This window comes from Arachis ipaensis, chromosome B1 (assembly GCF_059453495.1).
Source record: "Arachis ipaensis isolate K30076 ecotype BB chromosome B1, ASM5945349v1, whole genome shotgun sequence".
In the NCBI taxonomy this organism is placed as follows: domain Eukaryota; kingdom Viridiplantae; phylum Streptophyta; class Magnoliopsida; order Fabales; family Fabaceae; genus Arachis; species Arachis ipaensis.
The window spans coordinates 3,857,998-3,883,308 of NC_142436.1; the positions used below are offsets into that span (position 1 = coordinate 3,857,998).

Consider the following 25,311-nt stretch of genomic DNA (forward strand, 5'->3'; position numbering starts at 1 on the left):
CTCAACCCACTTCTAGAAGCCATATCTCAACAATTCCTAGATAAAAAGGACGGTTATCCACCTAAAAAGGTGGCACTACTCTAACGGTGGTTATTGGTTCACCACTATAAATACACTGACACCCCTCAGGTATCTTTAAGTTCCAATACATTCTAAACCTGTTTAACCCCACTCTGACTTAGGCATCGGAGTGTCTTTGCAGGTACCACTCCCATCTCTTGGAACACACAACTCGGAGGCGGCTCCCAGACGTAAACCAAGTCGGAGACCACACTCCTCCAGCGCTTGGGCCTCACAAACAAGCCCAACCACCGTCCGGTTCTAGGTAAGCCCCGGAACAGTTTTTATACTAAAATTACTCCAAATGATTAATTTAAGTAATATTTAAGGAGAATGTCCAAAAACAAAAAATTAAAACGATAATAAAATACATATAATTAAGATGTCAAAAATGTCTTTTTTTAAGATATTTTTTAATAATTAAAATTTATTAACACATATAACTGATTAAATGTATTATTTTTATTAAAATTAGATCTGACAAATTAATTTAACCAAAAACTAATAAATTAAATTTTGAATCGATCTAAATTAATATTTTTTTATAAAAAATGACTATAATATTTCTACTATAAAAAATAACTAAAATACTCTTATATATATATATATATATATATATATTAATTTTAAAAATTTTAAATCCTAACTTTATGATGGTAGAGAAGAAAAAGATTAGAATTTAGGATTTTTAAAATTAATTTATATAATAAAAATATTTTAATTATTTTTTATAATAAAGATATTATAGTCATTTTCTATAAAAAATAATATTAATTTACACTAGTTCAAGATTTGATTCACTATTTTTCAGTCAAATTAATTTGTCTGGCCTAATTTTGACAAAAATAATACGATTTAGTCAATTATATGTGTTAAATTCTAATTATTAAAAAATATCTTTTAAAAAATATGTTTTAAACGTCTTTATTTAATTATCGCCCATTTTTTTTGTTGTCAATGTTGTTTTTTCTTCTTTCTCCGTTATCGTCTTTCCTTACCATCTCCACCTTCTGTATCTCCGTTTCTCAATTGTTATTGTCTTCCTCCATCTATTGCGATGTTGAATTTAAGGAGCAAACTTATAAAGAAAAAAATAAACTACAAGTAGAGAGAATGAAATCGCAGCAATATTTTATAATGACTTTTGCTATGTCATGGACATTTTTTTTAGTTATGAGTGAGACTCAAACTCACAAACTTTAAGCGAGTATAAAAAAATTATGTCATTTGAGTTATAGAAGTCACTTATATAAAGATGCTTAAAACGTCTTTTGTTAAAGATGATTTTAAATAATTAAAATTTAATACATATAATTGATTAAACTATGTTATTTTTATCAAAATTATATCAGATAAATTAATTTGGCCAAAAAATCAATAAATTATACCTTAAACCGATTTAAATTAATATTTTTTTATAAAAAAAATTACAATATTTTTATTATAAAATATGACTAAAATATTCTTTTATATATATATATATATATATATATATATAATTTTTTTTAAGAACCCTAAATTCTAACATTTTTTTTTGTGTCGTTATAAGATTAGAATTTAGGATTTTTAAAATTAAAAAAATATATATAATAAAAATATTTTAGTCATTTTTTATAATAAGACTATTGTAGTCATTTTTTATAAAAAAGAATATTAATTTAAATTGATTCAAAATTTAGTTTACCAAATCAATTTATCTAATCTAATTTTGACAAAAATAATATAATTTAATCAATTTTATGTATTAAATTTTAGTTAATAATAAATATTTTTGAAAAAAGACGTTTTAACCATTTTTATTGAAGTATCTTACTTGAGTTATACCTTGTCGGCTATGTCATGGGCTTTTGCCTGTTGTTTTTTTTGTAATAATATATTTGTACAATGTAGAATTAGGAATAATAGTATAGAGAATTTGAATGGTCTAATTTTTTTGAAATTATTATAAAATTATTCATAGGATCTTATTTGAATGGACTTTGCCTGTTGCTTTCTCCGAGATTTTTTTGTGTGTATTGAACTATTGATCTGCTTTAAGCTAACAGAATTTTTAGTGTGTATTTTTTTGTTTGAATTATATGGAATTTATATTTAATGTAGAATTGCAGAATTTATTGTTTAATTTTAGGATTACTTGATTTTGGTGTAAAATTGCACAGTTTTAGTGTAAAATTACATAAACAACTAAAATCAAAATTGTGGATTTTACTGAATTACATAATTGCAATTTTTCTCAATCAAAGGAATAATGTTTACAAGAAAAAAAAAATAATGTATAAATATATTGTATTTTGATTATGCTCTTTACATATTAAATAAATTAATGCTTCTTGGTTGATAATTTTGATAAAAAATAAATAATAATAATAAGTGGTCCATGTTAATACTCACGTATCTAGTTGGCCCTAATATTGTAGGAAAGTACGGTATAGGACCGTATTTAGGCCCCATATTTTGGTGAGTGGAGCCTCCATTTGTGGTAGAGGTAAAAGGAAAAATAATAATAATTTGCATGACTGTTCCTTTTGGAGATGGTAAAACAAAACAACAATAATAATTGCAGTACCTTGGAATCATTGTTACAATTATTGGTTCTTTTTAGCTATTTTATTAACGTGCCTTATTATTATTATTATTATTATTATTATTATTATTATTATTATTATTATTATTATTATTATTATTATTAAACAGTTACTTTACAATTATTATTCTCTTTTTATTTTTAACATAATTAATTTTTTAATATATATGTTCTTAAACAATTATTTAACAAGTCATTACCTCTTATTCAAGTAGAAATCTTTTAATAATTAATGTTGTATGCTTATATTTACTAACCATGGTTAGTCCTACGTACAACTGTCTAAAAACCTCTAACTAAACTCTTAAAATAGCTAACTAATTTAACTTGCCAACTAGATAACTAGTGGCTGTAAAACCTGATAATAATAATACAATAAACCTTCTGTAAATTTCTCATTACACAACAATAAAGCATTTTCTACTATCTTAAACTTATCGATCAGAATCACTAACAAACTTGCAATATTATATTTAAAAATACTTAAAACTCACATTATATTGCACAGTGAACACCAAATAATTGGATTCTCACCTTAGAAAAAAAAAAATCTAGGGCCAACAACTTTTCTAAATTTTGACCAGTATGTAACCAGCAAAAAAAAGTGAGTCATTGGATGAAATCTCACACCATTAAAATTATTATTGATAGCTATTTGATGGTTACAAATCACAAAAGTTACTATCCCCTAACACTCCTCCCTTACAAATATAACAATTTTTTTTATTTTGATATTGCAGAGCAATGTATAAAATACATATATATTAGACAGAACGATGTTTAATAAAAAGTTGAAAATTAATAATATATTTTCCAACAAATTGATAATACATCTTAATAAATTATTTGTACAAGTACAATCTATTAGAGTGTATTATCAATTTGTCGAAAGATATATTATAATATGCCTCTTTTTTTGTGGATTAATAACAATATGTCATCTTCTATAAATTTGAATAAAAAAATATTTTCTCTTATAATATACTCTAGCAAATTATTTATATCATAGACATTCTAATTAAATATTAAATTAATTAATATTTAAAATAATATGTAAAAAAATTAGTCTACAAATATATAATAACTTATCTATATCTTCAAAATGTTGCGTGTTTTTTTTTTTGTTTTTTTTTGTTTTTTTTTTGTTTTTTGTTTTTTTGAAAATGATCGCATGAAGTATTTATAGTTTGGGAGAAAATTCATGTGATTCCTCACATCTTTGTCTCTCAATTCTCAATAGACATGTCACTTTAATTTAATCTTCAAAGGTGTTTCTTTACTAAGGAAAAATATTACTTCAAATGATGCATGGCTATACATATACCAATTGAAGAGATATTTATACCTTTTATATTTATATTATTTTAAATTAATTTTTAATTTCTAACATCTTAAAATGTCAAACTAGCTACTAGATAAAATTGATTGGGTTGGAGATTTTTTTTTTAAAAGTCTATTATTCCATTGCAATTTCTCCATAAATAAAGTATCAGGCAGTTTATTTTTCATTTTGGACTCATCCCCAAAATTAGGTTCTTTTATCATTATTGATAAAGTATTATTTTAGTTTAGATTAAATTTTAATTTTATCTCTAATATTTAAATATTTTAATTTTATTTTAAATATTTTATTTTAATTTTTATTAAAATTATTTTTTTTTAAATAATTTTTTTCTATTATTTTTTATTATTTTATTATTTTTAATCTCAAATCACTACAATAACTATGATGATTATTATAATTATAAGTTTTGTTACTATTAGAAAAAAATAATAATAAAAAATATTTAATTTTAATAAAAAAATTAAACTAAAATAAAATATTTTAAATAAAATATTTCATACATTAAAATTAAAAATAAAAATTCAATTCAAATATTAGGAATAAAAACAGTATTTTAGATGTCTTTATATCTCATTCTTTCCTTTTTTTTTTTTTTATGTTCTATCCTAGCTCCTAAGAGTCCCACGTGGCACTTGATTCATGACAACCCAAAAAAGTGGGTCCATTTTTTTAGAAGAAAAAGAAGATATTGTGAATCTATCAACTATTGTCGGGTCCTAAAATTCGAAGACGCGTGTCCTAATAAAGAAGTAAAGTTTCACTCTCCCATAAAGAAACAAATCACTAGTGAAGCATTGCCATTGGCTTTTTCTTGTGCAAAACTGATTAACATTTTTCAATTAATTTTAATTTGTGAAAACTACCTTATGACATGACACTCATTTGATTTCCGTCTAACAATACTCTTTACTGTTTTTTATGCCCATTAGGGTGCACATGACCCGGCCCTGGTCCGAAGGTTCAGTCCGATCTTGAATATTTTAGAAATTAATTTGGTGTGATTTTATTGGGTTAAGAGTCGAGTAAGGGTCTTAAAAATAGACCCGGTCATTATTTTGGGTCGGGTTCGGGCCATAGCTCGGGTCACCCGAAGTCGGCCCGGTGACCCAGTCATCATACACAATTAATATTTTGTGTTATTAGTGATGTATCAGGAGTATTCTTATGTGGAATTTTAGTATTGTAAACCTTAATATTTTGTGTTATTAGTCATTATAAGACTATAAGTTAATATTTTATGTTTAGAATGCATAATATTGTGTTATTTGCATTGATTTAAATATTTGGTATTATTAGACAATATTAGTATTAATTGTAGTTATGCTTTAGTATTGATTGTGGTTATGCTTTAATTTTGAAGAATGGTTGGTTCTTGTTATATTTTTCTAAGTGAATTTTACCATGTTAAATAATGGTTGGAGTCTTGAAAATTTGGATACTTTTACATGCTAGCTTACAAGAAGATATCAACGTAATGTAATGTTAACGGCCCGGTTTTCACCCGGTATAATTGTGGCCCGAAAGTGTATTGGTTTCATTAGGTCTAGGGTCGGATTCGAGTCTAATAAATAGACCCGGTGTATATTTCGAACCGAATTTAGGTCACATCAAACCCGACTTCACACGACCCATATGCACCTCTAATGCCCACAAGTAAAAAAAATCAGATTCTTTTTTTTCTTTTTATGGTTCATGGTAATGTAAGTGTAAAATAACACAAAGTTTCTTATAATAAGTGAAGGAAACCCTATAAAAACACAAGTTTTCCTTTTCCTTCAAAACTTTACAAAAAAAAGCATAAAACATGGAGGATAGGTAATTTTATTAAATCTTAACAGAAGTGAATATAAGTGCTGAATGAGCCATGTAAAAGAAACATGCCTATACTTGCACGGAAAATCATATACATATACTTTGAATCCAAAACGAATTCTATATACACACTTAACTTGTACGAAAAATAAACGTACATACATAAAAATAATTACTAAATCAGTCATTAATTATATATATACACATATTTTATATTAGTGATTAATTTTAGTTTATAACTAATATAATTAAATTTGTATTTATTACTTAAAGAGATCTCTATTATTTAATATTGTTTTGGAATATAATTAGTTAAACGAAAAAAAAATGTTTGGAATTGAAATTATTAGGAGTGAGCACGAGTAGCGGGTACCCGATTACCCGTTTGAATCCGAACCAAACCAATTAAATTGGTTTTGAAATTAACAGGTAATTGGGTCTAACCTGAACCAAATCATTGTCTTTTGTTAGTAATTGGTTCGAGTATCGGTTTTAGAGGTATGAAACCTGAACCAACCCGCGAACCAGATCATATATTAATTAAATAAAAAAATAAAAATATATATATGACTTTTTCATGAGACAATGATTATTTATTATTAATATGTTTGGATTTTAATGAGTTTAGTTTTTAATGTATTTGGTGTTTAACATGTTTGAATTATTTCTATTGATGTTACATGTTTATTGTAGTTGTTGAATTTTTAAGATAAGAATTTGATTTTTTTTATGAATTTTAAAATCATCGGGTACCCAATTATCTGAACCGAACCAATCCGTTCCTAATCGGTTTGGTTTGATTCGAGTACATGTACAAAAAAATACAAATTCAAACCAAACCAAACCAACTACATTTTGATCGGTTCAATTTTAATTTTATCATAAATCCGAACCAAACCGACCCGTACTCACCCCCTAAAAATTATATTTCTTAATTTTCCATACATTTTTTTTATAATTAAAAAGAAATATTATTATCCTACAAGTGAAGTAGTGAACAATGAGGAAGAACCGAAGATTCTCTCTTCCTCACGTTTGGTTTATTCTGGCAGTTAAAAATCCAAGAAATCTTAGATATTTTTTTCTCTTTATTATTATTTTGCTCTTCACTTTGTTCTTTATAAATAGGTTGAACCGTTACCTGGCTTCACCACCACACACATCAAAATCCTTTTAACAACATAACTAACTCATCACACAACAAAAACATGTCGAAGGTGGTTTGTGTCACCGGAGCCAGCGGCGCCATCGGATCATGGCTGGTTAAGCTCCTCCTCCAACGTGGCTACAGCGTCCACGCCTGTGTCCAAGATCTCAGTTACCCTCTCTCATAACTTCATTTTCTTTTATTCCGATCCTCACAATTCATCACTCTCATTAACTACTATCACTAATTACACTCTCACTATTATAACACACACATTATCTAATATTCACTATGTTACCAAAAATATAAAATATATATTAAAAATAAATTAAATTATACACGTATTTATAATAAAGTACATAAATATTTAAAAACAATATTAGACTATTAATATTAGTCTCTTAGAATTCTCTTGTTATAACTAAAGGCATAATTATTTAAATTTGATATTTCATAATTTCAGAGGATGAGAAGGAGACGAAGCATTTGGAAGGCATGGAAGGAGCGAAGGGTAATCTGGAGTTCTTCGAGATGGATCTTCTAGACAAGGAGTCGATTGCCAAGGCCATAAAGGGATGTGCCGGTGTTTTCCACCTAGCATGTCCCAACATCATAGGACAAGTCAAAGACCCGGAGGTAGGAACGGAGTTTAACTAAATTGGTCTAACATCAACAAAAATCAGTTATGAATAGCATTATTTTAAGTTTTATTATTTAACTTAATTAGATTTAGTTTATAAAAAAAGTTGGATGTGTAGTATTAATGATAGGAATTAATCTTGAATTTGTGATATTATATGGTTATTGATGAATGAATGAATGAATGAGAGTGTAGAAGGAGATATTGGAACCAGCAATTCAAGGGACAGTGAATGTGCTGAAAGCAGCAAAGGAAGCAGGAGTGGAGAGAGTGGTGGCAACATCATCAATCTCTGCCATAATTCCAAGTCCTAATTGGCCAGCTGATAAGATTAAGAATGAAGATTGTTGGACTGATCTTGATTATTGCAAGCAGAAGGGGGTCAGTATTTTAATTATTTTTTTACACTATTATCTTTTTTTTTTTAAATTTAATTTTGATATATTATAAATATAAAATAGTTTTATAAGTATATCTAGTTTAAAAATACTATTTATAAATCAACCATTAAAATTAGTTACTATATATTTATATATTATATAAAATATTTCATACAGCTAGTTAGGGTATTATAATTAAATCTTTTACAATAGTAGTTTTTGTAAGGAATATGATTCAAAACTCACTAACTAAAGAAGAGATAATATCTAAAATGGGGAAATTTTGTGAATATACTAGCATATGTGTTTCTTCCTTATTGTGCGACTTATAATAAGTTTTAGATACATATTAGGTAAAATAATTTGTTTTAATAATTATATAAAATAACTATATTAAAAGTAAAAAGCAGGTGTATATGCAAGAAGTATATTTCTTTTATATATATCCCGTATAATTGTTAAAACGGGTTTATTTTAGCGTATCATTTATTTTCTAAATTCTAAAAATTAGGATAAATAATTTTATTTTTTATATATAGGAACTTCCCTTAATATGTGATCCGCACTGATTTAAAGATAAATGAAAGAGACAAGCCAGGCCAATTATAGTGAGACACTGAAACGCACGTTTTGGATGAATAGAAAAGGAGAGACAAGAAAATACAATAATTTATAGACTTAAAAAAAGTTCTAATTTATATATGATAATGATGTAACCCATTACCCTCTTTCCTGATTGGGTCCCAAACTAGTTCAATAATGCTAAAGCTTAGAATGATTGTCCAAAGTTAATTGATGAGTCACTATTCAGTTTTTTTTTTTAATATGAAATTGAAATCTATTTCTTAGCCATTAAATTGGAAGCTTATTCATCATATTAAGTTTTACATGTTTGTTTTTTGGCGAATGGAGTAGTGTTTGCACTCTTCACTGATTGGCCTTTGTGGGTCATTTTATTTTTGGTCGGTTCTCTATGATGTCTTGATGGGACAAGACAAGTTAAGTAATTAAAGGCACTTGAGATTTTGGTTTAATGGCAATTTTAGTATCTCTAATGAAAATTTATGTGTTTTATGGGTGCAGTTATACTATCCTATTGCAAAGACATTGGCTGAGAAAGCAGGGTGGGATTTTGCAAAGGAGACAGGTTTTGATGTGGTTATGATCAATCCTGGCACTGCTTTGGGCCCTCTCATTCCACCAAGAATCAATTCTAGCATGGCTGTTCTTGTTAGTGTCCTTAAAGGTAATCTATTCTTTCCAAATAAATTTTTACTGCGACTATTTGGAATAAGTTATTTTCGTATGAAGATAATAGATACGAATTATTATATAATTTGATATGTTTGATTAAATTATCTTTTTAATTATTGTCTTCATGTGAAAATAATTTCATTTGAATAGTTACCGTATTTATTAAACATAATTATTATTGTAATTTTGGGATGACATATACGATTCATCCGAAATATAATCATTTATGTATTTTTACTTAATAATTTAAGTATGATTTTTATTACTCTTAAAAAAATTTTTAAAAAGAAAAATGATATTATACTATTATGACAAACAATATATATGAATGATTATATTTGTAGATACCAAATAATACCATTGGAATTCTTCATAATCATATTTGTTTATCCTTTCCCCTGCAGTTAAGGAACTCATTTTGATGACATTCTAAGTATATATCATAGTCATGCAAAGTTACTAGTAAAATTTTGGAGCTTGTGAACCATTACATTACAGGTGACAAAGAAACGTACGAGGATTTCTTCATGGGAATGGCACACTTTAAGGACATAGCAATGGCACATATTTTGGCTTTTGAGAACAAGAAAGCATCTGGAAGGCACTTGTGTGTAGAAGCTATTCGTCACTATGGTGATTTTGTTGCCAAGGTTGCTGAGCTTTACCCTGAATACAATGTGGCTAAGTGAGTTACTTTCCATTCTTTTTTCAATTACCGAATTTCAGTTCAACAACAGAGTCAGATGAGAATTAATGATTAGTTGAATGGTTATTTCATTTATCGGCTTAAACAAGTATCAAGGGTTTCAAAATCAAAACCCTTAAATCGAGTCTTGACCTGTCGGGTTAGAATAGGTGATACTTGGAAAAATAGAGTATTATGAGTTTTTTATTTTTATTTTTTAACTTTTAATTAGTAGTTATTTATTTTAATTTGCTTGTGTTTTTTTTAGGTTGCCAAAGGATACCCAACCAGGACTGTTGAGAGCAAAAGATGCATCAAAGAAGCTCATTGATTTAGGGTTAGAGTTCACTCCTATTGATCAAATTATCACTGATGCTGTGGAGAGTTTGAAGAGCCTTGGCTATGTCTAGATAATTTTTATTATATAATGATTCTATTGAAGAAGCCTTTGGGGACTGACTGCATATATCACTGTCACAAAGTGGTGATGATGGTGTTAATTATTATTAGTATTTCTTCCATCATTACTTCTATGACTCATTGTTCATCGTCGCATTTCATGTGGTTTTTGTTTTATATTACTTTAATTCTCAGTTACTGTTTGTGTATGTGTCTGTGTCTGTTTGTGCTTATGGTGTAAAATAAAAGGTGAACTTATTGCAGTTCAGTCACATAGTGACTATTAGTATTAATTTGACTAAGTGTTCTAATTTTATATATATCGCTATCTATGAACTTTTGGCTCGTTGTTATCAAAGATTGATGATTCGAAGAAATCACTTAAATGTAATAGCATAAATTTAATAAAATATATTGTCAGCATAAAATTATGTTAAGATTTATGTCATTATCTAACAAATACTGTCTACCAAATTTGTAGGAAATAGGAATTACATTAATATGGGGCAGGATGGAAAATACTCATGATAGTCCTTAACTCCTTACTTAACATTGGTGGGAATAAATTTTGTTACCAAATTTATACAACTCAGAATCTGACAAATGAGATTACTCTAAGCTTTCTACTCCAACATCCATATGCTTAAACTTGAACACTCCCCAGTTAGAAGAAAGCAACTAGAGAATGTAGTTAGCAGCTTGCTAAATTAAGAATCCTTAAAATGAATTATTACTACAATTGTTTCTTTGATGCAAATTTACAAGAAGCTTGTTGCAAACCAAGTAAAAATATTATGAGCTAAGGTGCCAATGATGGCCTATTTCTGCATGAATGTAAGAAGGATTCTCATGACCCATTCATTCAACCAAGAGAAATAATGACAATCCTATATAAAGCTCAGAAAAATGCATGATGTAACAATCAATTAACAAGGATCAGATTAGATCACTATACCAGTGTGTTCATGAATGACTTCAAATTCTTCGCATCTTCATCGGTTGTCAGGAACTTGGGAGGTTTAAAGAGTTTCCATAGACCAGGTGGATGCTTACTTTTAACTTTGGTAATTCCAGAAAACCGCCCATAAATCTTTTCACACTCTGGATAGGGCTTGACATAAAGATTGTAAAATCTAAGCCTGGTTGGCTTTACCATGTCCTTTAGTCCAACCTCGAAACCAAGCGCGCCTTTCGCTTTCAAGTACTCCATCACATTGTACCTAGGAACAATCTGCTTCTCAAAGTTCACACTCAAGTACTCAGGAACATGAAGCAAACAATCAACACTATAATTCATCCTCTGCACCAAGAACCCAATCTTTTTCTCAATGGACTCTACATCATAGGTTATCAACCTTGGCTCTTTCCATAACAACTTCAAAGCATCACTTCGAATCAAACCGTGATCGCACAAGCAATCCACTTTTAACTTCACTTCAAAACAAGCCCTCAGCAAACCATCCTGAAAAATCCTCTCTTTGATGGCTTCCCTACACTTCAAACCCTCTAGCAACCGCAAACACCGTGAAAATTCCCCAATCTCCATTCCCAAAATCCTTGGCACCCTAACTACCTCGGTCCTAATTTCATTCCTAGGAAATCTTAACTCCTCCAATTCACGAATCAGGGGCTTCAACCTCTGCTCAACCCCAATTCCCAACACCCTTGGGTTCAACCGCACAACTCGATCAACCACCTCATCCCTCGGAATCCCAAATTCCACCAGAAACTCAATCACAGAAGCAAGTTGCCTCCTGCTCACTGCAATCACACTCGGAAAACCCTCCAAAACCTTCCACACAACGTCATCAGAAAATCCCAATCCCTTCAATTCCTCGACTTTCTTGGAAGCCTCAACCGGGTCCAGTTGGAATCTTCTAGAACACTCCAAGAAGTTCACAATCATGGATGAGGAAGGGTTCATGGCCTTGAGCTTCGACAATCCCTGCTCCCAGTTTTGAAGGAACTTGGGTTCCAACACGGCAGGGCAATTGCGAATGAGGGAGACAACAGCATTTTGGGGAATTCGGAAGGAGAAGAGAGTGGCAAGTGATTTCTCGAGTTCAGGTATGTTGGAATCTAAGAGAAAGGAGTTGTTGGAGATGAAGTGGGGAATTTGGGAAGGGGGGAAACCATACCTTTGGAAGAGACTGGCGAGGGAAATCTGTTTCCGGTAACAAGAAGCAGTGGAGAAACAGACGGAGTGGTTTCGGAGGATACAATTGCCAATGCTTCTTGTTGCTGCCATTGTGAATGCCTCTCGTGCATTGTTCCCCCCTCCTCAATGTTGGGCAATCGGTCTTCTCTGATGTAATAAACAAACCTGCAAATTGACACGACAAAAAATGAGTATCAAAATTATACATGAAAATTACATTGTTTAGGATATTTTTATACATCAAAATTATTCATTTTGCAAAATGATGATAAATTGAGATGCTGTGGAATAAAAACAAATATGAAAAAATTTCACTAAATGGAATTAAACAATAAACAAAGATCCAATTGTAGCAGCTAAAACACTAAGCTCACCATATCAGCTAGGAACTGAAAAAACAAAATCCAAGCAACTATAAAGATTAAACATAAGTCAGCTATAACAAAGTTATCAACAATATGTTTAATTTGTTTACTCATTTTTTCTCACTTGAGATTAACTTACTTGACTTTTATCAACAATTTAATCAGCAATTTGATCAACAATCAGCAACAACAAAACATCGATAGCAGGATTTCAAAGTTCATAACTAACATCAATATGGTATTTTGTAGATTCAGGGCCAAGAATATCTTCACTATTTTGTTAAAAGAAGTTAAACAGAAACTCGGCAAAAAAGGTTAAAATTGTTAAGAGAAGGTTAAAGAGCAACAAAAAAGGTTAAAATTGTTAAGAGAAGGTTAAAGAGCAACTCAGCAATAGCAAACTTATTATTAATTAGGATAAACTCAAATTCATGAATCATGAATCAAATTCAATGCAGAAATTGAGAGAACAGTATGTAATAACCAAGGTTGCGAGAACCAAACTGGTCAATAAACCGCTAGAGTAACTGGTTCAATGGTTTAATAGTTCAACTGAGGTTCAACTGGAATTCAACCGGAATTCAACCGGTTTAATTAAATATAAAATAAAATTATTAAAAATTTAATATATAATTTCAAATATTTAAATTCAATGATTTCTAAGCTAATAAACTTCAACATTTCACAATAAAATGTTCATAATCTATCATTAAAAGTTCACAAACAACTTCAAACATCAAAGTTTATAACTAAAGAAAATTAAAACACATATAAATGATAAACACACAATGTTCTACCACCAAAAGAAACATTAATAAATAAGTTTTCAACTAAACAAAGACACTACTCATAACAAATCACAAAATTTAACAAAACAGCAACATTATTTCAAAAAATCAGCAACAGGCACTATAACAGAAAATCAGCAACAACATTGTTTCAGAAAATCAGCAACTCAGACTAACAAAATTATTTCAGAAAATTTAACAAAACACCATCAACCATCATCCATCAAAATTTAACAAAATAAGCAAAAATGAACAAAAACAGAAAAATCAGCAACTCAGAATCAGATTTCAGCAACTTAGAATCAGTAAAATTAACAAAATAAGCACACATAAATTGAAGCAGCTTTTCTTACTGGCGGCGAGGGAGGAAGGGAGTATGCTTGGACAGAGAGAGAAGGGGCTCGAAGACAGAGGCTTGACGACGAGGACAAAAACAGAGACACCAACAGCTCCGAGCAGACCTTCGAGAGGCAACGATGGCAACCGCTGGCGGTGATAGTGGTGGGGGCTGGCACACGTTCTGTTTGAAGGTAGCTGCAGCTCTGCTCAGCAGCTCTGATGGGTTTAGGGGGTGTTGTGTTTTCTGCAAGGTTTTGAAAACCGGACTGGTTATCGAATCGTTTTTGTTACTGGTTCACTGGTTTATTGATTCAACTGGTTCAACCGAAATAACCGTTTTACAATAAAATAATAAATAAAATATAAATAAATACACAAAAACATAATTATAATCTAATATAAACATTAAAATGTCATTCAAATTCAAAGCATTATAACAACCAAAGTCTTGTGATGTTAACAAAATACAAACTCAAAAGCTAAAAGATGCACAAATGAGTGTTTCTTGATTGACCCTATCATCCATAATTGAAAGAAAAATTCATTGAATTAACTTAATTCAATTTATGCTTTTCTTTATTGAATTAACTTCAAAACTGACCAATTTATGTTAGCACGACAATTAACAACTTTAAAAAAATTGACAAGATTTAACAAAGATTAACAAAGATTTTAACAAAAATTAACAAAATTTCCCAATTTTAACAAACTCAGCACAATGATTATGATTATCGACAGAAAAAAGCACTGAATGTCTGAACGACCACAAAATTGATCATCAAGAAAATTTAACAACAAAGGAAAAGAAAAAAAAAACAAGATTGAGCAATGAATCAGTAACAGAGTTATCAAATTATCATCAAGCATTAAGACAGTAACAGAGTTATCAAATTTAATATCATCAGGGAGCAAACTCAGCAAAGCCAATCAACCAAGAACAAACACTGAGAACTGAGCATTCGAGGCATTACCTTCGGCGAGGGCAGTGAGCAGAGGCTTGAGGGAGAGCGACGGACGACGAGACAAACACTGGCGAGCTGGCGACGGACGACGGCAAGCTGTAGACGCACACGACGGACGGATGACGGGCAAGAGAATTACCGAACGACCACGGTGAGACAGGAGAGCAGCGCGACGGGCGGCTAGGGTGAGACGAACGGCGGCGCGATGAGGCTAGGGTTATCAAGGAAGGGTTGTGCGATGGAAGACTTTTGGAACTTGGTAGAGCTGCGTGAGGGAGAGGGCAGAGACGCGGGTGGCGACGCAGGAGTTAAACGGAGTAGGAGGAGATGTGGGTAACGGAGCAACAATACCGACGGCGGGGACTCTGGCATAGTTGGAAGATAGATAAGGGGAAGAATGGAGAGAAGAGGATGAGTCGGGGAGTTCGGCTGGGTTGAAAGGGGCGTTCGACCCGACCCTGTTTGAAAAACCGGCATGGACCCGAATCATATTTTGTAGAATTCGGATTTTTTTTTTTTGGTTTAGACTTGTTGAAAAAGGATAAAAATAAGAGAGAGATGGGTTATATAACTTTAACAAAATTATTATTATTATTATTACATTAATTTCGTTAAGTGTTAGTATGACACACAAACATTTATAATCTTGCTCTTTTAGATCTAATAGGTCTTATTCATGAATGAAAACTACTCTTTTATATTGTAAAAAAAAATTTGTTAAGTATTAGCAAAAAATTTGACAGTAGTAAAATAATATTAATGTAATTTTAAATATTTTAAAATAAAAATAAGATGATTAAAATATTAAAAATTAAATTAAAATTTACTCTAATGTTAAGAAAGAAAACAATACTTTATCCTATAATATAATTTAATTGTAATTGTAGCTGTACTTTGCAAATAGAACCTAAAAAACCAGTTAAACCAGGCATAACATATATCTCCTCCTCTTTTCCCTTTTAACTTTTTTTTTCTTGAAACAATAAATAGTTGCGGTAATTAAACTGCTGAGATAAAATTTTTATGAATAAATTTAATATATAAAATGTCATGTAAAATTTATTTATGATAACTTTTTTTTAATAAAAGAGTTCAACACAATAAATAGAACAAAAATAACAACAAATAAAAAAATAAAAAAAAACAACAAAAAAATATAAAAGAGAGCTCATCAATTATTTTTTATCCTCCACCTTTTTATAGTGTACTTCTAATTTTGTACTTGTTAAAACATATTCTGTCACTCTAAATTTACTAAAATTCTGTAAGATCGGTCAAAACCATGTAAATTTTGGATCGCTAAGTGGAAGTCCACCAATTACATATCTTGTAACCAATTCTTAGAATCGTTCATAGTCGCTATTAATCTAACAGCATCATTTCTCTCCTCCACCTACACAATTTTGTTGAAATCTCCTATATAGGAGACTAACATACACTGCTATATAACTTAATTCCTTCCTTACAGCAAGTTTTTCTTCTCTTGTATGAGCCTCGTACACCAAAGAAAATAAATTAAAATTATTTTTAATAAGATCCCTTCAACACACGCTCTCGCTCTCTTTTATGACAGCGACTCATTTTAAACATTATTTTATCACAAATTAACAGCAAATCACCCGAAACACCTTCGAACGCAACATATTCCCATCTCGCAACATCACTCCTCCAAATTCTTATTACATCAAACTTCGTCACTACCTGCCTTTTAGCCTCAAACAAGCCTAACATATTCAATTTAAATTTTTTTTTTATTTTTTACCATGCTCAATTTTTCATCTCTCCTCAATCCCCTAACATTCCAAGAACAAAATTATTTTAATAAATTATTACACACATTTTTTTTATCTTTGGGTCTACAGCGTCTTGCTTCTTTTTTCTGTTTTGCCAATTTTCTTTTTTGAGCAATTTTTTCATTTTGTGCTTCGAGAATAGCCATGATCATATCATCTTTTTCATTGTATAAAATTGCACCTGATTCCAATGCAAAATCTCAAGTTTCCCCTTACTTCCTATTCTTGTCCGAATCACCATCATCAACAACCTTCTTTCCAACTACTTCTTCATCGTGTTCCGACAGATCCCCCTCTCCCTTTGTCAATGTTATTCCCTTTGTACCGAAATTCATACAACTATCAATCACCGTGTCATCTCTATCACCCGTTTCTTTATCAATGTCTTCCATACCATCATCATCAACATACATATTCAACCCACCAGTCCCTTCATTCAATCTCACCGTCGGGAGAGTAGTGGCTTGGTTCTCCGCCACCAACTCCTCCTCGATCTCACGACCTAACATAGGTGGCGTCAGGGTTGCGCATCTCCCTTGCCACATTAAGCCTCCTCTGCCGTAGTTAGTTTTTAGCTTCCCTCCTTCAACACCAATTCGGCCTCCCTCGATCACCTCTGCACCGATCTTCAGCGCAAGTATCACTGATGCAACTTTCTGCACACTTGTCGTAGACCTTTTCCTAACGTTCTCATTTCTATCATGGAAGTTGTGCTCCATTTCCATCAAGTCTGACTCGGATTCTAGACCCAACCTAACATCACCGAACCGGTTGATTGAGAAAACCGGGTTCAAGGATCCTTCTCTATTTTTTTTGGACATCCTTAAATTGTTGGACCTAGCACCAAACCTACAAAGAACTTTTTTTTATTCCCTTTGTCCCTCCTTTCCAGCCCATTAGAATTACCTTTATAAACCCATGTAATTATATTTTCAAAGTCAGCTTCATAATTAATATAACCACATCCCACACAAGTCACTCTCCCTTCAATTTTTTCATAAATTGGTTGATATGTTACTGTTGTTATCTGATTTTTATTTTGAATGATCATTAATCAACTCATTCAAAATAATTTCAGAAATTATCAACCTACCCTTATCTTCTCTGTCTTCTTTAGCTCCCCATCACCACATCGGTTACCTGGTCGTTGAAAACCGTCGGTTTCGTAGCCCGTGCACTTCTTAAACTCGTATCTGCATACTCTCTTTCTACAACTGTTCTTCATTGTTCACAGCTATAGTTACTTTTTTCATTAGCTTCTTCGTAACAATTCAATCCAAAAGTCTTCTGTCTCACTTCTTTCACTAGCACATTGAATCCACTAATACTTACTGTGATATGGACTCATTCATTAATCATATCCATGATACAAGTATCAATTTGCACTCGTCCAACACCAAAAGACATGCACGATTCTATTACTTTGTCACAACCGACTACTTCCCTCCATTGGCCTCCTAACATATTAAAGGTATCTGCTGACCACACATGTAACGGAACTCCGTAACATTCTAACCACACTCTTCGACTTTCACATCGCTCCGTCTTATCCCATCTCTATACACTATGAAAGAATTGCAAGAGACTATTCATTTTAAACGTATATGCTTCTTCTGTATTCAATACAGAATCAAAAGTAAAAAAAAAAACTTTATAAGCTTCTAGTTCTCGTACTTGGACAATTTGAGGCAGTTTTTTTCTAATCATCTCCTTCAAGGAACTAAAATCAATTGCCTTTGTCGTACCGCTGACCAGACTTCTCTACAGCCAGTCTAGATTCTCTTTCACCACCGATACTTTCACTTTTTTCGTCCACCCATTTCCATGTAAGTCTGGTTCTTTTTGGTGGCTCGTTAGTTTCTCTACCTGCCTTTGGTTATCTCCTTAATGAGGTTGAGAATTTGTCTTGTTCCGACTATCACCTCTTTTCTGAGCTATTTTTCAGACCTTTGTCTTAGTTGTCCTTCTATACTTCGCTTCTCTACGTACACAATCTTCCCTCTCAACCTTATATGATTCATTTTTGCTATAGTCTTCAGAATCCCACTTTTTGTTGTGTATTGGACAAACACAAAAACATACATATTACCACTTTTTTGTTTTATAATAAATAGATATTATTAATGCTTTCAGTCTAATTGAATTGATAGAATAATTCATTCTTCAAAATATCTTCAAAAAAATTATCAATAAACATGAAAAAAATTTTATTTTTCAACCGTTCGTACTCTTCTCAATTTTAAATGTTAAAATCTTTTACAGGCATGTTCCTAATTCTAACCCAACCTGTATTTTCCACCTCTTATCTCTTGCTCTTTCTCTCACTCGTTCTCTCATATTTGTGACAATTTCTATCCTATTTTTATCTTTCAATTACCAGACATATCTTAATTAAGAATCAAAGTTTCCTTCAGAAAAGGTATATGTTTACTATGTATCAATGTGAATACGATGATTTCAAGTAGGGTCGAAGGAACATTTGTGCAAAATAAGACATGGAACATGATTTGTTATTGTAAATATAATTATCCTCATCTGTGTAAGCCAAATCTCACATGCAGAATTTGACCCGTACATCCTGATTCTTCTATTTTATCATTTTCTTTTTTCCTACTCTTTTCCTGTCATTAAACATTCATGTTCTTGATTTATGTTATAATAATATCTGCACATGATGCTCATTAAATAATACTTACATTAATTCTTTATAAATAATATATAAGCTTCAATAAATCTTTTATTCTTATAAAGTTTTTCTTTTGGTATTTTATTTTGGTTCAATACAATTTCTTTTTTAATTTTACATCTTGCTGCATCAACAATAAGAGGAGAGGATGCTCCTATAAAATGCAGAAAACGTCTTTTTTTTTAAAGATATTTTTTAATAATTAAAATTTAACACATATAATCACTTAAATTATGTTATTTTTGTCAAAATTAGGTCAGATAAATTAATTTAATCGAAAAATAGTAAATCAAATTTTGAATCTGTCTAAATTAATGTTATTTTTTATAAAAATAACTACAATATCCTTATTATATAAAATGACTAAAATACTCTTATTATATATATTAATTTTAAAAATTTTAAATTTTAGCCTTTTTTTTCTCTATCATTATAGGATTAGAATTTAAAATTTTTAAAATTAATATATATATATAATAAGAATATTTTAGTTGTATTTTATAATAAGAATATTGTAGTAATTTTTTATAAAAAATATTAATTTATACCGATTTAAAAATTTAATTTATTAATTTTTTTGTTAAACTGATTTGTCTAGTCTAATTTTAATAAAAATAATACAATTTAATTGATTATATGTGTTAAATTTTTAATTTTTAAAAAATATATTAAAAAAAGATGTTTTTGACATATTTATTTAAGTAGCTCCCAACAAATAATTAATGGGTAAGAAATAAAATAGAAACATCTAAAATTTTACTGACTAAAAATTATATAGACCAAAATTATGATATATATAAACCAAAATTTCTCCCTTGTTAAAAATTTTCTCTTTTGTCTTTCTTTTCGGGCCCCATCTCCCTATACGTGTCTCTCTAACATGATAAACATAAACAAGCATGCAGTTATACAAGACAAAAGGTATATTCTCAGCAGCCCCAAATAATAATAATAATAATAATAATAATAATAATAATAATAATAATAATAATAATAATAATAATAATAATAATAATAATAGTTTGATGAACAGAACTAATAGAATTCATTGATAAAGTTAACAAAAAGACTCTCTCTTAAGAGGCTCAGAGTCTTGGAATACATTTGAAGAAGAAGAAGAAGAAGAAGCGAAGCTAAGATATTGGGGAAGAAAGTCATAGTTGTTATTGTTTTCAGCTGATGATAGGAGCAGAAACTTTTCACTATAATCTTGATCTAATAATTGACTTGGTAATAAGGTAGTATTGTTATTAGAAGGGTCTTGTTGCATCTGATGGATGCTTAGAATCTCTGCCTGAGCCACTGCAAGTTGCATTTGCAATTGTGTAACTTGATTTTGAAGGTATGATATTGCTCCAACACAACCATACACAGGGTCTCTCACCCTTGCAGTTGCCTCATAAACTAAACTGCTTACAGCATCTCCTCTTTGATCAATTGGAAGTTCCTATACATACATACATCAATTTAATAAATAATAAATTCTTAACCTTATTGCACAATAATCAAAGAACAATAATAGATGGATGCTAGTTATTTATTAACATTATACACAACTTCTTAAGTAGGCATATCCATATATTCCCATCAATAATTGGCAAATTTTCTATATGCTAAGCTTTAGACACATTGAAGAATTAATTTGAAATATTTGTTTATATGTATATCTAAAAGATTTGATGGATGAAAAAAAGAAGGTAAGAAAGAGTTGGAGAGAGGTACCTGAAGCATTTTGCTGACATTGCTAGCGCCAAAGACTTTGTGCACAATGGCAAACTTGCGAGGATCATCAGAAGGAAAATAAGGAGCAAAGATGCATTCTTTGGTGCAACGCCGCCTCAACAATTTGCAAGAAGCACAAGGTGAGGAACCCCCCATTTGGAAACAAATTAAAGATTGTCCTTTTTGATTTTGTTATTGTCTCATTTGATGTATATGTATATGAAGAGTAGTAATAACGTGAAACACAGCACAATGAAGCTTGGTATTTAAGAGATTGAACTTAAAATCCCTTATTTATAATATATATATATATATAATGGACGGTGAGATTAAAGTCCCTTTGCGCTGCCTAGAGTGTGTAGCATCACTAGAGGCACATGCACTTCTTGTGAAACCATGAATTTATTTGTCAATAAATATAAATAAATATGGAGTTGATGTACTAAGGAAGAAATATAGAAACCACTTCTTCCCATGAAGACCATTTATAAAAATGTTGTTCACATGTTAAAATTACAAGTTTAGACAACGGTATTTGAGGCATTTACAAGGTACTTAAGGGAGCAATAAAGTCAAAGAGGGAAGGGCAAATAATGAATTCAAGGGGTTATATAATATAACTAATTAAGTTCCTAGGCGGTGGTCAAACACTGCCCAAGGCGCGTGATAGGTTGGCAATCCATGCACTTGTGTAGTTTTCACGTACACATTTGACTCTTAAACTTTCTATTCTATATATATAAGATTTAATTTGTATTTCCTATTAATGCAATTATGTAAATATATTTTATTTTATATGAACATATAATATATATTCTTATATTATTGTAAAATGCGTTTGACGTAATTACTTATCATCTCATTTAAAAGGCATATAATATAAAATTATAAACTACATTATTACTATTATTCCATATAAAAATTAGCATATTTTGTTGAATATCACAAATATTCTCTTACTATATAATATATTCTAGCATTTAAGAATTCAACTCTCTCGACAGTATTTTTTTATATTTAAAATTTAAATTCTAAACCAATAATTAATTAAATAAAAAAATTCCATCCATACATGCATCACCTGTATATATAACATATTGAGTAAATAATGATTTTTGTCTCCAATATTTAGGATAAGTTCTATTTGTGTTGCTAACGTTTAAATCGTCCTATTTGTATCCCTAACGTTTATAAAAGTGATTCAATGTTATTCTACTATCAATTACACTAACAAATTAGATTATATTTTTCAATTATTCTCACTTAGATACATTTATTCTCAATTAGGTCTCACTTGGATGTGCTCGATTTTAATATTATACCCACTATTTGTGTTTAGATTCAATTATGTCCCTAAAAAAATGAATTATGTAAATGTTGTAGGAATTAGTTTCAACTTTTGATGAGCTATTTTTCGGAGTGGATCATCGATTCTATCCTACAGACATTTGTATTTTAACTTCAAGAAGAGATTTTTAAAACTCAAACTAAAGTGTTCATGATGTGTAATTGATGACAGAATAACATTGAATCACTTTTACAAACGTTAGGGATACAAATAGAATGATTTAAACATTAGAGACACAAATAGAATTTACCCCAAACATTGGAGACAAAAACATACTTTACTCTAACATATTTTATAGTGGTCGTACATGCATTTAATATCCGAAGTACTCATGTATTTATGTGCTCTAAATAGCGAGTTATGATACAGCTATTAATCTTGGACAGATGGAGTATATTAAGAAAATAATTAACTAGTATAGTTCACTTTCTATAGGTTTTTGTGAGGCAGGAAACTTAATTGGAACCCTAACTTGGACCGAGACTACCCTGGAGAGAAGAGTTCAACGTGAATGTTTGTTGTCTCGGACTTTCAAATGGAAATAAACACGCTCAAAAAAGAAAAAACACACTCTTTCTGTATATCTCTCGCTCCTCCTCTTGCTTAGGAATTTAAGTTGAAATTATGTAATTATGAAAATGCTGAAAATGCTCTAATCTCTACATCTATAATCTATATGACTATCTAACAAACAGAAAATAGTTATATATAGAAAAATGAAATTTTCTTTTTCTCTATTTTTAAAATGTAAATTTTTCTATGAAATTAATATAACCTATTGTTTAGTCTTTTTGACTAAAATATCTTTCAATAATCATTATGATTATATATAATTAGTGATAATTATTTAGTTGATACAAATAATGAGAATAAAATATAAAAATATACATAATGTAATAAATGTCATTTTTTTAAATATTTTACCATCAATTACGAAATACAAAAAAATTTAAATTAACTTCTGTAACAAGTTAAAATATTTATTATTATTATTATTTAAATTAAGCAAACAATTATATATTACTAATTTTTATATATAATTATAATAATTAAAATAATTATTAAAAAATATTTTAGTCAAAAGACTAAAGCATATCTTATTTTAATCTTGTAAAAAATATATATAAATAATTATATTTTTAATTCATCTTTCATTATTTTTGTATAGACTTTTTTTATTTGTTTTATATTAAAAAAATTTTAAAATAAACAAAAATTAAATTCTAAATCTTTAAATTATAAAAATTTTATATTATATTATAAAATTAATTTTGTTAAAAATTTAAGATAAAAATATATAAATAATTATATTTCTAACCATAATTATTAAAAAAACCGACTTGGAAAACACATAGTTAATATAAAATTAATCATGTTCAGTGGAGCCAAAGGAATGAGTTGTATACTCACAGTAGCAGCAACAGAAAATTATTGGGCAGCTGCAAATCATGCATGGTCATGTTATTGCAATGCTCCTGCATATACTGCAGACAATACTTATAATTACTAAATGATTATATTATTATAAATAAGAAGCCTAGCTGTTTGATTAATGTATGTTATCGAGACTATGAAAGCCTCTATGGATATATTATTTTAAAGAATAATCTTGTTAAGTAACCCACAGAAATCTAGCTAATAAATATTTTTAAACTACATTTTATACTAATTAATTATTATTAATTGGTAATTATTTAAATTTTATTTTTTAAAATGTAAAATTAATAATAATTAATTGTAATTATTTAAAATTAGTTAATTAGGAGTTGTTTACTCACAAAATCAAGTTCTACCAAGCTCTGAAACACTGAAACCCTAAAGCCTATTCTACTTCTTTGCATTAAATGCACTTCACATGATTCTACTCTACAAATCTTTTCTTACGAGGAGTAATACTCAATTCGCATTTTTGGTGGTTCAATTAATTGGGTACATATATGACCATCAAGTCTTCTATAGTCACAAGTATATATTTTACCTATTAAAGAAAAGGAGGTCACTCAAATAAAGACGCCTAAAACGTCTTTTTTTAAAGATGTTTTCATGTTGTGTTTTAATTGGTTTTTATATAATTTATTCGGTGTTCCTCATCACATATTATTAAATTTTTTAAAAGATTTTTTTTCTAAAAATAATAAAAAAATATTTAATTTAGACTAAAACAAAACAAGTAATAGATTAACTATTAGATTTTTTTTAAAAGATTATTTACAAAAAAAAATATATCACATTCATCAAAATATATATATATATAACAAGCTCTTAAAAATTTTATAAATAAAAAAATAATTAATTTTTATTCGTATAATATATAAAATAATTACTATATTATTATTATATTATAGATTAAAATTTACTAATTTAAATTTTGTTTTTATTTTTAATATAAGCATTAGAAATAAATAAAATTTTTATAACTAAATGTAGTGTAACAAAATATATATAATATTAATTAGTTCTTAAAAAATTCCAAAAAAAAATAGTTTCTTTTATTTTAGTAAAATAACTATTTGTTAAAGTAGACAAATTAATTATTTTCTTCTCATATACAGTTTTTTTTAAGACATAAAAGTAATTAAGTAGGACATTGGTTAAGATAATTAAATTCACTATTTCATTAAATTTTTAATTTAAAAAAAATCCTAGTTAATTTTGGTATAGAAATTTCGAATTTGAAAACATTGATAAAAATTATGTTGAATTTTGATTTATTTGATTCTCATTTAAATTAATCACTACATAAGTTAAAGTTCTGTTTTGAAATTATATTCGAGCTTTAATCTGATTTTTAAAGTTTCAATTTACTTAGTTTGATTTTTTAACTTAGGTATCTATGACTCATAT

At 29.2% G+C, this 25,311-nt stretch overlaps 3 protein-coding genes across 4 annotated transcripts; 1 reads left to right on the forward strand and 2 right to left on the reverse strand.

Moving 5' to 3' along the window:
- Window positions 1-6,755: 6,755 nt before the first annotated feature.
- LOC107646564 (cinnamoyl-CoA reductase 1) lies at window positions 6,756-10,608 on the forward strand. Its single transcript, XM_016350771.3, has 6 exons — window positions 6,756-7,118; window positions 7,412-7,584; window positions 7,784-7,969; window positions 9,052-9,214; window positions 9,721-9,907; window positions 10,176-10,608. Exons 1-6 carry the CDS (start codon window positions 7,010-7,012, stop codon window positions 10,315-10,317), a joined length of 960 nt encoding a protein of 319 aa, XP_016206257.1. The 5' UTR covers window positions 6,756-7,009; the 3' UTR covers window positions 10,318-10,608.
- A 98-nt stretch (window positions 10,609-10,706) lies between these two features.
- On the reverse strand, window positions 10,707-15,382 carry LOC107646489 (Mitochondrial transcription termination factor family protein). Of its 2 annotated transcripts, none has more exons than XM_021116055.2 (3): window positions 14,928-15,382; window positions 13,971-14,271; window positions 10,707-12,629 (listed from the first exon to the last, which is right to left on the reverse strand). In XM_021116055.2, the coding sequence occupies exon 3, from the start codon at window positions 12,552-12,554 to the stop codon at window positions 11,256-11,258; it is 1,299 nt and encodes a 432-aa protein (XP_020971714.2). In that variant the 5' UTR covers window positions 12,555-12,629; window positions 13,971-14,271; window positions 14,928-15,382; the 3' UTR covers window positions 10,707-11,255. The 2 variants fall into 2 exon arrangements, with proteins under 2 accessions (XP_020971714.2, XP_016206180.2); XM_016350694.3 differs by having other exon boundaries at window positions 13,971-14,200; window positions 14,928-15,329.
- Window positions 15,383-20,418: 5,036 nt separating this feature from the next.
- LOC107644491 (LOB domain-containing protein 12-like) lies at window positions 20,419-21,328 on the reverse strand. The gene is made up of 2 exons (XM_016348361.3): window positions 21,120-21,328; window positions 20,419-20,844 (listed from the first exon to the last, which is right to left on the reverse strand). The coding sequence occupies exons 1-2, from the start codon at window positions 21,273-21,275 to the stop codon at window positions 20,455-20,457; spliced, it is 546 nt and encodes a 181-aa protein (XP_016203847.2). The 5' UTR covers window positions 21,276-21,328; the 3' UTR covers window positions 20,419-20,454.
- Between the last annotated feature and the right edge of the window lie 3,983 nt (window positions 21,329-25,311).